General features: G+C 40.5%; 1 protein-coding gene across 1 annotated transcript in view; it reads right to left on the bottom strand.

Annotated features, from left to right (window-relative positions):
* The window catches only part of rxfp2a (relaxin family peptide receptor 2a), a 122,315-nt gene that overhangs the window by 4,364 nt on the left and 99,907 nt on the right, over positions 1-18,044 (bottom strand). Inside the window, exons 11-15 of the mRNA XM_072659121.1 lie at positions 11,845-11,916; positions 11,574-11,645; positions 9,993-10,064; positions 9,806-9,877; positions 7,011-7,240 (exon numbers count right to left, since the gene is read on the bottom strand). Coding sequence (XP_072515222.1) covers positions 7,011-7,240; positions 9,806-9,877; positions 9,993-10,064; positions 11,574-11,645; positions 11,845-11,916 — 518 coding nt within the window. The remainder of the gene's footprint in view (positions 1-7,010; positions 7,241-9,805; positions 9,878-9,992; positions 10,065-11,573; positions 11,646-11,844; positions 11,917-18,044) is intronic.

The raw sequence follows: 18,044 nt of genomic DNA on the forward strand, positions 1-18,044 counted from the left end.
AAGCTTCTGCTGATAAGTACGACTCATTTGCCAGCTGTTCGGATTATAGCCTTTGTTTCCGAAGCGAGCAATTTCCCAATGACTTAGAGTGAGGTCAAGCTGGCGAAATTAGCCCAGCTGTCACAAAACCTATGGGGAAGGGCATTTCGTTTATGTGGCCATCACTAACCAGTGTCTTTTTACAGTGCTGGATCACAGGACCCTTGGCTTAGGGCACTGGGTAGGGGGAGGCACCTAGACTTTTTTTCATCATGGTGATGAAGTTGCTTGCTGTCTTCAAATGCAGACTGAAGGTCGGAAGACAGGTGTCCCTTTAGGTATCCATCCCATGGATATCCACTAGGTATTAATCATGTATGTGGCAGGAGGTACCTTTAAGCCCTAGCCTCTTCACACTACCTAGTGGCATTTTTACAAGCACTTTTGTGAGCCACTCTGGATACTGGAATGTGCTAAACTGCCATACATGCAAATGTAAATCACTGAATTAAGACTGAACAGCCTTTCTTTGTAACAGCCATAAGGTGACACAATCAACAAGTGGATTGGTTCTGGATAAAAATGCCCGGCAAATGACAAAAATTCTATGTAAAAAAAAAATGGATCTGACAAACAGATCTGCACGTAAATCATTGCTGGCAGTAAAGTCACACGATCTCTCCATCTGGAGCCACTGCCTTAGAAAATGGGGTTAGGGTACTTGCTCAAGGGAACCTCAGCTGTATGAATGTTAAGGGAGGAAAAAGCACTGTTTCTTCACTTCCCCCGCCGCTACATTCTGCCAGTCCAGGGGATCCTGCAGGGGTCCTGCATCAAGACAGTTCCAGGCAGAGCTTGCCCAAGTGGCCTACACTTTTGTGTGTGTTTATACTTGTGTATATGCATCTGTGTCGCTCTGCAGCCAACAGTAGTCGAAGGGCGGTTCTTAATGCCACAGCGTTGACTCACTTGGTCATATTACAAACAACGGTTTTAGCAAAATAGCTGTTATTTACCTTTACTAAACATTCTGCAACAAAAGAGAGAGAAGATGTCAGAAGAGAGGAGGGTCCACATGGCCATTAAACCAAGGCAGAAGAAGGGTGACCTTTTAGTGCTTGTCCGGCCACTGAGAGACACGGACAAGGTAGACTGGATGATTTGGTTTGTCATGTGCAGCCATATATCTAACATCAGTGTATGCATAATCCCAATCTATATTCATCCAACTTAATAACAAAAAAAAGGGTGGTGAAGGAGAAAATACGATTCTACCAAACGGACCATTCACTGTTGTTGATCGGCCTGCTTTGCTATGAAGCGTAGTTACATTCAGTAATCTGGCTTTCATTTTTAGTGGATGAAAATGCTATCTGTAATTGCTGGATTTATGAGGCTGTCTATGGTTTTGAGTGAAACTGACTGATGGACACTCGTCCAATTAGAAACTTTTCAATGTATTTTTTTAGCGGGCAACAAAACGTTTACAAGCTGTGATACATCTGAAAGGGGATGTTACTGACCATGCATGAAGCCCAAACCTTTGGGCCTTTTCCTTTTTGGTGATTTAGAAACTGTAAAAGATAGTAATAAAAAAGTAAGCCTGTTTCAGGCACTCTGTATCACGCCCTCCCCTGGGGCGATCCCGAGCCGCCACCCACAGGCCCAAATAAGGACCTCCGCCTTGTTTATGTTCATGTGTGTTTGGTTCTCTTCATGTAAGTCGATTCATGTTCATTTGTGTTCATGTGTGTTTGGTTCTGTTCACTTGATTGATTCGTGTTCAGTTGTAATCGTTCATTGTTTGGTTCATGTGTTACACCTGGGACTGGGGGTACTTAAGGAGCTTCTACATTGTTGTTCTCTGCCGAGAATTGAACCATCTGGAACCTCTAGGACGGCCTGAGGTTCCTTGCACGTGTCCGGTGTGTTCAGGTCAGCTCCGGTGCTTTACCCTCGCTCACTTCCGGATTCTCAGGTTACCCACGCCCAAGCAAGGCGACCCACGCTTGTGGCGGCACACTGCTCTTTCAGGTTAGGTTGGTCTTGCCGTTTGGTCAAGCGGCTGGTTCCCCAGCTCTCCTCAGTTGTTTATTGAGCGCAGCTCTAGTTTTTGTTCACGTTAAACCCTTATCGCCCAGGCCCTGCCTGTAGGATTCAGTTTTTCCCTCGTTAGTCTCCCTGTCACTCCTGCTCTGCTCCTGACTCCTCCCAGTCCCAGGTTTGTTGTGTTCGCCACTTCGTTTGTCACGTTTGAGTTTTAGTGGTTACTACTTGTACCCACTAGTTGCTGCTCATTTCGCCTCACTTGCCCCTTTTTGTTATCCTGGTTTTGTCAATAAAACGGCTTGCTTTGATTCCATCTCTGTGAGTGTTCATCCATCTTGGTCTGGCCTAACACGCCAAGACAGTCTGCTTAAAATATTAATAAAAGAAATTGAATGTCCTCTTAATTTTACACCATTTGAAAAACAGGCCACCTTTTACTCTCTTAGCTATTCACAGTAACAGATCTTTCGCCAAGGGGTGCCCAAACATGTTACTGTATGTTTGAACAAGGCAACTACTCCACCTCTGTTCTTGCCAGGCATTCATGAAATTGTAGTTGCTAGGGGCTTTTCCCCTTAAGACAGTTGCACTTGTACTTGCTTTCATGCATGTTTCATTAGGAAACATTAAGTCTAGTCTGTAAGAAGTAAATTGTTAATTGCGAACATTGTTAATTAATAAAGAATTGTTTGCTAGAGACCAGACATTAAAAGTGTTAGGTTTGTAGAGACGCTGGAAGCCTTGGGGCAATGTACTTGTAGTAAATTAGACTGATGGACAGCTCAAGTTCAGACTCAGTACAGCAGATCATAGATGTACTAAAGCAAGAACCCAGTGCCCATGATTTATCAGCGCCACTCTCTGGACAAGGCTGTTGCTGACGATGCTGAAGTGGCCAGACAGATCTTTCAGGCTGACAGGGAAGACAAGGGCAGGGTGGTCTACATTTCTTGGGTGCTATATGGAATCAAATCAATTATTCTCCTTCTCTCACAGCACAGTAAAGTGACATTTTTCCGATTGCCAGCCTTCCTAGAAACATACAGTTATGGGCAAAAATATTGGCAACTCTGCACGTCTTTCAGAAAACGTACCACTTCTACCCAGAACATTGTTGCAACCACAAAAGCTTTCTTTTCTTTACACTGGAACAGCACAAAAAAAGCTGACGTATCATTCCACACAGAACTCCAGAAAAGGACTGGACAAAATTATTGGCCCCCTTAACTTAAGATGGCAGACCCTTTGGAACCAATAGCGGAAGACAAGCGTCCAGGCTTTTTTCTGTCCTGGCACCAAAGTGGTGGAACGAGCTGCCCCTGGATGTCCGAACGGCCGAGTCGCTCGCTGTCTTCAAACGCAGACTGAAGACCCACCTCTTCAGAGAGTACTTGGGCGAATAGTTCTATGGTCGCCTTAGTGTATTGTGTTTAGTAATGTCTAAGCTTGGAGGTATCTTTTGTATTATTAGTCTATTCTAACTAGCTAAGGCTTTTCTTGGGTAAATAGCAAAGCACTTTGTAAGTCGCTCTGGATAAGAGCGTCTGCTAAATGCCGTAAATGTAAATGTAAATGTAAATGTAACTGAAATCAGTAACTGTGAATGAGTTTCTTACACCTCTTGACTGGCAATTTCAGACACTGGGCCCAACACTGCACTCCAAAATTCTTTGGTAGTCTTCATAAAGTCATCACACAGTCAAGATATTCAGTGCCAGAAGCAGCAAAACAACCAACATCAACAGTGGATCTCTTCTGGATCTCTTACTATGCCATTTCATTCAGATGGCGATGGAGAGCATTTTCTGAAAGAAGTAAAGTGGTGTCAAAAGTTTTGGCCAAGGCTGTATTTTTGCTGCTTCTATAGAGACTAAGAGATTTAGAGATATTAACCTGAATCTGACTTTCTTTGGTTGTTCACATATGTTTTTAATGTTGCCTGTATCGGACATTATACAGCAGCAGACGCGGCCACGCAAGATGATTGGTTGAGAAGACTTCTACAAAAAAGTTTTAATTTGTTTTTTTTACCAAACACTGTACGACTCCAGTGAACACCGTTGCTATAAACCATATACTTTTAGACCATTTCTCTTTCTACCAATCCAGGTCTATCAGAAAGGCGCCTTCTCCCAACTACTGCTTTAGATCTGTAGAGAGATTTAGATCTGGACTTATTGCTGGCTACTTTAGACCACTAAAGGACCTTTGTCTATTCCTGGGTGCTTTTTGAAAAATGCTTTGGGTCATTGTCCTGCTGACAGACCCACGACCTCTCAAGGAGACCCAGGTTTCTGATATTTGAATTTGTTTATAAAGGTTCTTTAGCCATTTAGAGTTCTTTAGAGTGTCAACTTCTTAATTACATTGTGCACAAAGCTCAGAAAATGCTTCAACACAAGATCTTTGGAGATGGACTTGTAGCCTTGAGACTGGCCATACTTATCCACAGTTTTGGTTACCACATCCTCAGACAATTCTTCGCTCTCCAAATCGTTCTTTTCTCCATGCTCGACTCAGAATTGAGTCAAATTTCTTCATTTAAATTGGTTAGACATATGACTTCCGTATTGCCAGCTTCTGTTACTGTTGCCAATTTAAGGAAGCATCCCATAACTGAAATCCAATTATTTCTACAAGTTTGAAAAGGTGCCAATAATTTTGTCCAGTTTCTGGAGTTCTGCATGGAATGATAATAGATTGGACTTCCTCAGCTTTTTGTGTTGTTTCAATGCAAAAAAAAGAAAGAAACATGAATACAAAGGCTTTTGTAACTGCAGAAAATGTTCATCAGAGGTGGTGATTTTCTGAAAGAAGTGCAGTGGTGCCAATATTTTTGACCATGGCTGTATTTTCCCTTTTTCAATAGAGACTGATTATACTGACACTCAGTATGTTCAGTTCAAAGGCAATTCACTGTCTGAATTCTCTGGTTGTTTTAATAATATTGCCTGTATGCACTGTATTGCACTGCCTGGAAGGTTTGTTTGTATTTTCCCCGTTTTCCCTACCCTGCTTACCCTGCTTGTTAAGAAACCAGAATGTGGTGGATGGAAATGCTAAAATTAAAACATATAAAAAGCAACATTCACGGATCAATTTATTTATTATATAAAACTGTTAAACTGTTGTATAAAAGCAAAAGAATACTCAAGGTTGTGTGTTATTGTGAAATTCTCCTCGTGTCAGCTTCTGGTGCTGTTATTTCATGGTAGCGGACTCTCTCTCGTGTTCTATTGCTTTTTAAGTCTGAACAGATTGTGCTCCTGAAAGGACCCACATATGCAAAAGACCACCCACCTGGCACGTTCATCCACTGGCTGTCCTCTGTCTTTTCTTAGGACTTTTTTCACATTGGGTCAATATTAGCTGAGCGAACCTTTGAGTTAAGTTGAGTTTCTGGGCTTGCTTTAATTGTGAAAGTCGATCAAACAGGGAAGGGAGGTTCACACCTGCCCTGAATAAGAATGCTAGCAAAAGGGCACTCATGTGCTCCGATCTGTATAACGCTACTGTGACTCCTTTGCTTCTCTTTTTCACAATATTCTTGAAGTGAATCTGATTTTAAATAGCTGTCTGTTTGATTGCTCTTGTTAGACAGCATTGTGTTTATTTGTTTACAACTGCCCACCCTCTCGCGTTTGTCCTCCTAACTGAAAGGCGTGAAGTGGAACCAAAGGAACACTACTAACAAGCAATTTGATGCCACTTCACACAAGGGCGTCATGCAGGCCACAATTAGAGAGGGGAAGCAAAGTGGGTCATTTTCCAGAAAAGGAAGAGAAAATAGCGAGGCTTTTTGCTTTTTGGGAATTTGACGTACAATTTTGGGGCAACTTTAAAATCATCTCCACTAGCCTAAGTATAACATATAAACTATTACCACACTGATACAGCAAAAGCCAGGTGTAGGTTGTTCTTGCTACATTATTGTCTGTCTGCAAGGCTCCAAAAGGAATCCCTAACTCTCTCTTCCTGGGTCCCCCTCCACAAAGACCATCAAAGGAGCTCTCCTTTAGCACTATAAAAAAATGTCACGAGTAGCAACACAACAACCACACTGAGGGAAGGCTACTAACTTTAGCTGGTACTAGCCACAGCAACAGCTTCAGCAACGCAGCGTTCATTAACCATTCAGTGCTTCATCCTGGATGTTCATCATAGGATGAACATCCTGTGCTTCAGGAGAAGTTCAGAATTTCATTCAAAAACCAATACCATAATTTACATTTCAGTTCTACATAATAAGGAGGATAATAGGATTGAAATAAAATTAAATATAAAAAATGCAGATATCAAAAATGATGTCTCCCCCCATGCTTGAATATTCAGGACACCCTGACTGTGGTGATAAGGATGGAGTTGGATTGTTAGTAAAAGTTGAATTACTAAGGCATTGCCACTGTGATCCAAGGATCGCTGGTTCGAATCCCGGGTCATGCTGTCATGAGTCCAAGAAAGAACAATTGGCCTTGCCCTCTCAGAGTGTGATGTTGGTCAGCACAGGCATCTGCTAGATGTTGTATCGAGGTTGGAGAGCCACGCTGGCTGTCTAGGGATGCTGCATCAGGGGCAGTTCGAAAAGAGACAGTGGCTGACTTGACATTTTTTGAATTTTAAAGAAGTGTGTTAAGCTCATCCTTTACCAATAATGATTTCCAGCCTAATACAACTACGAACAACTATACATGAACATAATATGGGCATGTTTTTGATTCCAAGGTTTTTCTTTCATGCGTTTAGTTCACACTGAGCAAGGGTTTTCCCGTGTCCCTTGGTGCTGCAGCTAATATCAACACTGAAAATTGCTTTTCAGGCAAATCTCAATGTTCATTATTTTTTCTATATACACCACTTTCAATGTAATCATGCTATTAGACTGCGATGCAGTAGATTTAGATTACAGTGGAGACGTAACACCTTGGCAATAAGGTGTTTGCATGCTGTGAGTGTGTAAGTGTATGTGTTTGAGGCAAACTCACAGCACAGAACTTTGATGCAGACCGCATGTAGGTTGTTCTCTGCACGAATGCATGACCTCATTCCTATGACAAAGAGGTTTCCGAAGCAGGTGATGAAGGCCATGACCCACACAGATACCCTCAGCACCATGTTGGCCAGCAGGTCCTCAAACGAAGAGATCCCATCAGTGTTGGGCCTGCACTTCCGCACGTGGGGTGCATAGGAACAGTACTGAAAATCCTTGAAGTATCTAGAACACATTATGGTTCGGAGTCATAGAATCCCCAATGGTACAATATTATCATGATACCTGATGCTATGATGCGATTCTACTGTGACTGTATTTGGTTCATTTTTATTTTTTACTCCCCAATTTAGTCATTTTAAATGACCAGTGCTACTAAAGTATCTATTAGCATCAAAGTTTACACTTCATTCACCTTACTGGAGTAAAAAATAATTATGAAACAGCAAACAGGAATATTCACTTATTGTCCTATACTTGCATACACATCAATCAGCCATAACATTAATACCACCTGTCTAATATTGAGATGGCCCCCCTTGTGGCGCCACAACAGATTTGACCATTCAAGGCATGGACTCCACAAGACCTCTGAATGCATTCTGTGGTTTCTGCCACCAAGACACTAGCATCAGATCATTGGGACCTCCATGGATTGCATTGATGTGCCTTAGGTGCACGTGTCGCCGGTTCACTGTTTGCCCTTTCTTGGACCATGTTTGGTAGGTTCTTGCATAACAGGTTAACTGCATAACAGAAAAACAAGACCTGTCTGATGTTTTTGGAGATGCTGTGCCCATTTTTCCTGCTTCCAACACATTACTGTCAAGAACCGACTGTTCACTTGCTGCCTCAAATATCCACCTATTGACAGATGCCACTGCAGATGAAGATAATCAATGTTTTTTGTCTGTCAGTGGTATTAATGTTATGGCTGATCTGTATATAACAGATACCAAGATGTGCATCTGAAACACAGCTGAACACTAGTGAATGCATTGATCATCATAAGACTGCAATAAATTATGGAATTTTGAAAGTGCTGTGAGACCTCAGGCAGCTATGGGAGCCAGGCCTTGTGAGTGAAGCATTACCTGACGGCACTTGTTGGGAAAGGGAACGATGAGGAAGTAGAATTGTGACAAGCTAGCAGGTATCCATGCTAGGCTAAAAGCTAACCTGACAAAAACGGTCAAAAAGTTTTATCACCTTGTTTTCTCAGTGTCCATTCCATCAAAATTTCAACCGGACCCTTTCAGACTACAATTACATACAGAGCACAAACTCAGAGCCTTCTGTGTTTTTGTTTTAATAGAAATTGTGGCTTCATTACAACATTCCAAATGTTTTGGTCAAATGGCAAGAGCGTCCCTTAGCAATGCAAGAGCCAACCTGTCCCAGGCTATCAGAGAAGCAAAGTGCAACTATGTGCAGAAATCTTCTAGACACAGATAACACACCGACACACATTTGGCAGGACATTCAGGCCATCACTGACTACAAAATGAAACTACACGTCTGTGATAATCCTCACTCCCAGATATACCAAACAACCTTTATGCCTGGTTTGAAGCAGAGCACAATGAGTCGGGAAGGAAGGCAACCCCACCTCCCACTGACCAAGCACTCTGTCCACATTACACACCTTTCCAGAGGTAACTCGCAAAAGGCAGCTGGCCCTGACTGCATACCTGGGAGGGAGCTCAGAGTGTACACATCACTGACAACCTCACCTGGAACCGCAACACTACCTGACCAACCAGCCAAGGCCCAGCAGTGACTTCACCTCCAAGCAGAGATTAAAGTGAGTCCTGACTAACTGTCTCACTGTCTGGTATGGGAACTGCATGGACTCAGACTGCAGCAAACTGTGAGGACAGAAGAAGATTGCCAGGGTCTTTCTTCCCAGCTTCAATACCACCTCCACAAAGCAACTAGCATTGTGGACAACCCCTCCTACTCCTCACAGGGACTCTGTAACCTCCTGCTGTCTGGCAAAATGTCCTGGAGCCTCAGTTTCACCACTATCTGACTCAACAGCTTCTTCCCTAAGGCGGTCAGATTACTGAACACACTGCTGTTCTCTATCTCCAGCTAGACCAATGATCCTTTCCAATATCCACCATATACGAACTTCACAAATAATGCGATGGATCATTGTGTACACTTTACATAAACATGTACCCAAATTATCTGTATAGCTAACAAATTCCCTCCACCTATAATCAGATTTGACACAATCCATTTACTTGATATATCCATGTATTATTGTTACTACTTAGTGTTGTATACATATTTCTTGTATTTATTGACTGCTATATGTATAATCATGTTTGTACATCTGCAAATAATGACAATGAAGCCACTTTACTTGACATAATTTTCAGAAACCAAGTCTGAGTGCTCTTTATTGGTGTAGCAGTGTAATTTCTGCCTGGACATGGAATTGAGTCCCTTGCTTCTGGGCCTTGGGTTAAAGGTGTTATCCTGTATATTATCTAAACACCACTGATTGAGGCCCTGAGGCCAAACCAACCTGTGAATATGTGTGGACGTTTGCATAGGTGCCTGCTACTATACTTGCACATGATGTGAATGTGTACACTAGAGGGCAGTGCTTAAACCAAAAGCCTTTCTCCCTTTAGTCTCAGCAGAAAGGAATCAGGAATTCTCAGCACTCTCATACCAATGCTATATTTTCACGCCAAATATTGCAATATGCTGTTGTATCTGATGGTAACACAGCATGAAGCCCAAAAATAACAAAACAGGAGGAGACACCGTACTTACATATGAGACAGATTGCCCATAGGGAGGAACATTTTCGTTTGGATGTCTGGAATTTCAATTCCCTCCAGTCCTCTGAGAAATACAAAGACATTTGTGATCAATGACGGCAATAGGAAATGTGTCCACCGTGGTTAATGCGGTGGTAACATTTTTCCAAAAGCGCTTTTCGTGGTTTTTGCTTACTCACAGAGACTCAAGCTGAGCCAAGTGATCAAAGTGACCAGCATTGATGTGAAGCAACGGGTTGTGAGATATATTCCTGAAAATAAAAAGAAAAAAACAGTTTAAGCATTTTATCATAATAAAGCTTTCAGCTAGCTTAACTTCTAGCCTGGCTATTACAAAAACATGCTGTCATTTTATATATATATATATATATATATATATATATATATATATATATATATATATATATATATATATATATATATATATATATATATAATTTCTCACTTGTAGCTTGTGTTTCTAATGATACCAGAATAGATTTTTTTGTGTCACAGATGGCAATAACATATTAAGCATATTTATTGCTGTCTTAACTCTAAAGACAGGCCATTTGAACATGGATTAAGTCTAGTCTTTGAAGTGTCAACAGTGAACCAACACTGGAAATTGTTTTAGTCTAGGCTTTAATTATTAAATCTGGATCTGGGAAAATGGCCCAAAATGTTATTTTTTTATATAATATTTAAATATAATAATTAAACGTTATATTTAACATTTTATAGCTTGACTACCATGTCTGTTTTTTTTTACATTCAACCACTGTTTAATCAATACAAAACTCTTAGCAGCTGAAATTTACTGTATTTAATAGTTTGGCACACTGCAGTATTCAAGTGTATTTTCATAGTATGTTAAAAAAAGATAAAAAGTAATTAGCCTATGCTTAAGACAGGCTTTTTGTGTGTTATCTGCAGAGGATGTTCAGAAATTTAGAAAACCATTTGACTGGTGTGCCTAAATGTTTGTTTAATACTGTGTCCTTATATACACTCTATGGACAAATGTACTGGGACACCTGCCCATTCATTGTTTCTTCCAAAAACAAGGATATGAAAAGAATTCATTCTGCTTTTGTTGGAGTAACTGTCTCTACTGTCCAAAGAAGGCTTTCTACTTGATTTTGGAGCATTACTGTCTGGATTTGATTGTATTCAGCGATAGAACATAAGTGAGGTCAGGATGCTGGAGGATCACCACCCCCAACTCTTGGACAAAAGTATTGGGATACTTGCACATTTCTTGTTTCTCTGAAATCAAGGGTATTAAAAGAGATTATCCTGCTTTTGTTGGAGTAACTGTCTCTACTGTCCAGGGAAGGCTGTCTACAAGACTATGGAGCATTGCTGTGGGTATATGATTGGATTTAGCGGAAGAGCGTTAGTGAGGTCAGGATGTTGGATGATGATTAACCCCACCTCATCCCCAACTCATCCTAAAACTAATGGATGGAACACCATCACTCCAGAGGACACAGTTCCACAGCTTAATGCTGGGGGGCTTTATACCCCTCTAGCTTACGCCTGGTATTAGGCAAGGCTAACTACACAAGCTGTGCGTGTGCATTTGCACATCTGGATCAGCAATGGGTGCAACTTAAAGTAGCTGGATGCATTCATTAGCAGGATTGTCTACAAACATTTGGACACATTGTGGATTTAAATAGTATATCAAATGACAGTAACCTCTGTGGTTTAACCTGTGTGTATTTAGACTTGACAACATGTGGCACCTCTGTCAAAAAGCAAAGACAGAAACTCACAATTTCAGCAGTGACTTCAGGCTCTTGAAGATGTTGCTCGGGAGATCAGTAATCCTGTTGCAAGACAGATCACTGCAACATAAAAAGGAGCATGAGGAAAAAGTTAGGAAATGTAGTAAACAGAAGCATCTGGCTTTGGGAAATTATTCAGTAAGCATAACTGAACTGGGGGAAAATGCAAATGTACTCATTTGTGAATTTAGCGAACACAGGTGTGTTGCCTTTGATTCAAAGCTTTAAATTCAAATCCACTCAACCCTGTGATACTCACAGCTCTGCCAGGGATCTGAGAGACTGGAAAGTGTTTTCTGGAAGCGTCTTGATTTTATTGTCACGTAATGACCTAAAGGCAAGAAAGTCAATTATACGGTTAGTCGTGACTAATGAGAACGAAAATCCTTTTTTTTTCAAGTGCAAAAGCATGACAACGTTCCAAGTGCCTATTTAAGGTGTGCTGTAATCTTGGCTGAATCACAGTCATGCCAAATCACTACAAGTAAATGTAATTTGGAGATTTCAAGCTTAACGCAGCATCCAAAAATTTGGGCACCCCTGGCCCAAAACAATTCTGTTACCCTGAGTAGTACATTTTTTCAACATTTTAAGCAAGATTACTTTTTATTTCCATCTTTTACAGTTTCTAAATAACAAAAAAGAAAAGGGGCCAAACTAAAATGATCAGTACTTGGTAATACCCCCTTTGGCAAATATCAGAGCTTGAAAATGCTGTTAACAGCCAGTTAAGAGTCTTTCAATTCTTCTTTGCAATAGGCTTCTAGTTCTGTGAGATTCTTGGGCCGTCTTGCAGGCTCTGCTCGTTTGAGGTCTATACACAGATGTTTGATGATGTTTAGATTGGGGGACTGAATGTTTAAGGTGTTTAGGATTATTATCCTGCTGTAGAAGCTATCCTCGTTTCATCACAGCTTTTTTTTACACATGGGGTGATGTTTGCTTTCAGACGTTGCTGTTATTTTATTCAATCCATTCTTCCCTCTACCAGCAAAAATGCTACTGGCTGCAACGCGAGCCCAAAGCATGATCAATCCATCTTAACTGTGCTTAACAGTTGAAGAGGTAACTTCTGGCTCCTTGTTTTCCCAAACATGCCTTTGCTTATTGTGGCCAAACACAGTCAATTGTTAAGTTCATCTGGCCACAGGACCTCCTGAAAGTCATTTGCAGCCCAGACCTTAACTTGCCTTAAACTGCCATTCCTTAATTGCATTCCCATCTGAAGAAATGGCTACCTGAAAATGCTATGCTCTCATTTTACAGCCTCCACCTTCTTTGTGAGCATCAATTATTATTTGAATTTTCAACTGCTTAGTGGAGCCTATGGCTGCTGATTGTTGGGACAAAGTTTGAAAGTGTTTATAAAGCCTTGAAATTTGCATCACCTGGCCTTGCTACTAATAACTGTGAACAAACCATAGCCCTAACAAACTAATTAAGGTCTGAGACCTTAAACCCGAGACCTCAAATCTCTCTTACATAGTGGTTCTTTCCTTTTTTCACTCTAAAATTGAAATATTGAAATAATACAATAATCTTGCTTAAAAGAAAGTTACATCTTTGACTACATGCCCATCGTCTACTCACTTAGCTATGCCCAAACCCTTGCATGTCCCTGTAAATATAAGATGTTCATCATTAACATAAAGCATGTTTATTTTGGAGGGTGGGGGTGGTTACTTTAAGCATTTTTAGAAATACAGGCTTTTTATTGTTCACATGAAGAGATTCTGAAAGTATTCTTGAGTAGAAGTTCAAACGCTGATGAGCTGCTCATTTACTTTTTTCTCCATTTTGATAATAGGGAACGTCATGACCAGTTTATCTTAAAATATGTAACCCTGTCAAGACCTCTCCATCACATGCTGACACATGCAAGTGTAATAGGGCTGTAATTTTCATTTTTGTATTTTGTTATTCTCTTTTTGGGTAAGAACACAATGAACACAATTAAAGCAATGGAGGACAAAACACTGCAATCTTATGACATAAAAACAATGAAAAAAAAATTAGCATGTCCCTTCGGCATCGGTTTAATGGAGTCACTCTCACAGTGTCTGTTTTGTAACATGTAAATACGTGAACATGTGGTGTACTGAAAAGCTTGGTCAGATTTTATTGTACTTGTTGGTTTTCTTGCAGCGGCCACGGTGACCTGAAGCCCACACACAGCAGCCTTTCATTTCATTCACTGGGATGGAAGAGAGCCGCATCTAACGGAAGAGTCACTCCCCTGCAGCTACCGACAAACTAATCTTGTTTTGCAAGAGAAGAGAGCTTGGAACAGTCCTATCTCTGCTGTCTGCTTATCTCTGTGAATAGGGAAAAAAGGAGATGACTCATGCAAGTTCTTCTTCATATAACAATAGAGAAAAACATCTCTATGGGAAAGAGTGACCATTCAACTTTAAACAGTAAGCTGCTGTTATAGTAAGGGCTACATTGAAAGATGTACATTTAGATTATGTTGTTCTGTTATATACGTACTTTTAGAAGTTCAGTAAGGTTCCTCATAATTGCAGAGCAGCCAAGTTACTTACTTTTTAAAAAGCTAATTGAAAAGTTGTGTTAGTAAAATCTGCCTGCTACAGCGTCTGTCAAGAATATGCTATTGAACTTAACGAATTGCAAATTCAAGCTAATCAGCACAATTTACATATCAATACAGCACTGTCAATGAAGAGTACAGCCAACGTCTTAATCACAGACATAAATTTACATAAATAGGAATAAGGAATAAAAATAGCAGCTGCCTGTAATCTAGGCTCTGTAATTGCTGCGAAAGTCCAACAGAGGCATAATATACAGGGTGAAATTTACAATGGCCAGTGCAAGAACCAATAACAATGAAAATGGCAGAGCAATGCAAAGAGATGCAACCAGTCAATGTTAGTGGCCTGTGGTCTGCCAGAATGCTATCCTGACAGTTGTTCAATAAGAGAAATTGCCAGGGGACTCTCCAAGCATGGGACATAAAAAGAAGTCTGTTAATAACACAATGCCATAAGAAAGTAAAAAAGGCTTTTTTAATTTTATTTTAATAGACAACTTAAAAATGTATGCTCACAGAACATCCCAACATGAGACCAAACAACCCAGAGAGGAGAACTAAGCATTTAAATGTCTGTTAAACAAAAGGTACCACTGGCAAAGAGGCTGAAGTTGCTTTTTAATGCAAATGCAGCAGAACTGTGATTTTTTAAAAATACAACTGTAGAAGATTATTGTGAGCTTATGACACACAAATTCAGGCCATTTTTTCACTCCACTTCCTGTTGCACACCTTGTAGGTACTACCAGCTACTACCACCTTAAACTATAAAATGCAAGGTCACATATGTCTTGTTTAGGGAGCTCATAAAACCTAGTAAACCCTGTATGATTTTAAAAACCCAGTTATTTGGTAGCAAATGCACCTTATGCATCAGAATTGCCTTTTGTGCACAGCTAAAGCCTGCAGTTTCTATAAACAGACTGTATGAAAACAATAGGCCCGATTGACATTGTCCCGACATGAGTGTTCACCCTGTGCATAAAGGTTCTGTCTATTGCCAATCTCCAGTAAAGTCACTTCTTTCAAAACAACATACCTGTGCTCCTGACCAAAATACTAAGAAACAATGGTGCAGCTCTGCTAACCGTTTTTTGGTCTGGGGCTTTAAATAGACCTAAGTTGTAGATCTGTAGCAATGTGTGAGTGGGGGATTGTATTAAACCATGAAACTATATTAATGAACATTCACTCATTTACCAAAGGCTCAGATGGGGGATACTATAAAGATAAAAGACAGCACTTTTGACCAGTGCTTCAATATAAGATTCAAATGACAGGGTGGAATTAAAGAGGACACCAAGGTTGCAAGCTACAGAAGGAGAATCTTAAAGTCTATGTTTCTTGTTAACAGGGATCTAGGAGCAATGAGAAGTAGTTTCGTTTTGCCACTGCTGAGTTGTAAGAATTTAGACTTCCTCCACTGCTTACTGTTATAATAGCATGTTATAATAGTAGGGCAGAAGGGGACAGGACTTTGTTAGCTTTGATACTAACAAAAATCTGGATATCATCAGCATTGGAATGAAAATTGAGGCCATAAATATGGATGATTTGCCCTAGAGTGCGCATGTAAAAAACAAAAATGAGAGGGCTAAGTACTGATCCCTGGGGAACACCTTGCATAACAGTATCAGTGTACACTGCCGCAGAGGAACAAAAGGATATCTCCCAGTAATGCAGGACTTAAAACAAGTAAGAGCTGAATTGGCAATGCTGAAAGCAGAGAGACGAGTCAGTATATTGAGGTTTCTTGTACTGGAGACAGTATAATAAAGGAAGGAGCTAAATATGCAGGACACTGGAGTCGTATAGAAGATTATTGATAACCATTAATAGGACTACCTCTGTACTGTGCCAAGTATGAAAGCTTGTTTATATATGCTTGTACTTTCACACGAGAGCTCTGTAACAGCTATCAAAATCCACAGCAGAGCTTTCCATAAAAGAGGCCGAAATACTGTTTTAAATGAAAATAATAAAATAAAATATAAATAACTGGAAAAACACATCAAAGTAGTATTGAAAGTAACCGTTTAACCACAGTCAAAAGCCACAGAAAGACAAAAAAGTGAGCAGTCTGAATGCTGCACAATACAAACTGAATGGATACACAGAGTTTATGTCTTTATTAGTTGTGTATTGAAATTAATTGAGTTGTCCAGTTACCCAACGTATTTTGCCCCGCCCACTTTCAAGAGTATGTTTCTTCCACTTGTGTTTTAGAATTCCCGGTCAATTTTGTAACAAGTGGTTAATGGAAGCATTGTGCGCAAAGTGAACGCAGTCTGAAGTAGGCTACTGCTGTGGACATACAACAGCTCACTGTGTTAACCCAACATACCAACAGGCTATTTAATGCTATCTAACTATCTTTCCAACACAACACAAAACCGTCTGAGTGCTGCGGGGCACCTTATTAAAGAAGATGACCTGCGTCTGTGGTGAAAAGAACTCAGTTTAAAACATCCATGTTAGTAGAAAGGAGACCAGCACCAGCGCCTTTACCCTCCACAGATCGTTTCCCCTCCACAAAATGGTAAGGCACCTTCATACAGGCACCTTCAACCACAGACGCAGGTCCTCTTCTTTTGAAGGTGGTAGATATGAGTTAGATTGTTCCTCACAACACTCTGATCTTCCAATTCTGATTATTCCAATTAATGTGACATGTATGTTTATGGTTGCTGTGGGTGTAATCTACATCAACAAATCCACTGACGTTCTGCACAAAAGAAACTGAAATGGCCACCCGCATCGTTTAATGGAAAATCAGGTGGATACATACTTCTAAGGCCTATTTTCATACAGACACACAAATCCACACACTTTTGACTAATGCTAATGTGTAAACAATTCACATCAAATGAAGGTAGAAGAGAGAAAGGAGGAAAGGAGGGGAAATAAGGAAAGTGTGGATTCGTGTATTTTACCGTGCCTTTTATAGGATTCATATGTTGGGGCAGTGGCTCTTAGCAAATCTACAGGTACGCCCTTAATGACTACTGTAAATACAGTTAGGAGAAGTTACATCTTGCATCTGGCAGTGGTGGTTCAGTGGTTAGAGCTCCGGGCTATTGATGACAGAGTTGTGGGTTCGATACACAGACTCGGCAAGCTGCCACTGTTGGGCCCTTCACCTTTTCTGCTCCCCAGGCGCTGGAGTTGGCTGCTCACCACTGTGTGTGTGTGTGTGTGTTCACTACCACAGATGGGTAAAATGTAGAGGACGCATTTTACTATGTACAGTGACAAATACGTGCACCTTTACCTTTATTATTCATTCCCTGGGGTACAGCTTCCTGCAATGACACGAAATGTCTCTGTCTTTGGTTGTAAAAGAGCACTTGCCACACAACGAGCCACTTTTCACAGTTATGTGTGGTGTTCTGAAATATCTAGCTGATATTAGAATTATTTCCAATTATTAGAGCACATAACTTGACTGATTAACCTGATTTTGTCAATGTCTTTGTTTGTCATAAGAAAATGCCTAAACAACATATACACGGTATACACATCTCAAAGACCTTCTCATGGTATCATTAAAGCCACACTACAATAGTGCCGAGCCACCCAGATTTGTGTGGCCTAACCTCCCCCCCATTAAACTTCATATAATTGGAGAGTTTTGAGTTAAAGTCTCTGCCTTTTGCACTGCCATATAAATCAAGAGATAGTGTTGTCCAACATATGGAACGCTGACTTTGGAACTGGGATACTGGGAAATATTTGAAACAAGGACCTTCATGCGTACAGATTTTATTCCCCCTGACAGAGACAGAGGTCATTCTAACCAAGGGGTTAGGTTGCTTTTAATTTGATGGATTTTTCATAGTTAGTGGTTTATGGCCTGTCTATTGATACAAAAGGCACTGCCGGTCTTAATTTGTGGTAGGATTTTT

Source organism: Salminus brasiliensis, chromosome 16 (assembly GCF_030463535.1).
Source record: "Salminus brasiliensis chromosome 16, fSalBra1.hap2, whole genome shotgun sequence".
Classification (NCBI taxonomy): Eukaryota; Metazoa; Chordata; class Actinopteri; order Characiformes; family Bryconidae; genus Salminus; species Salminus brasiliensis.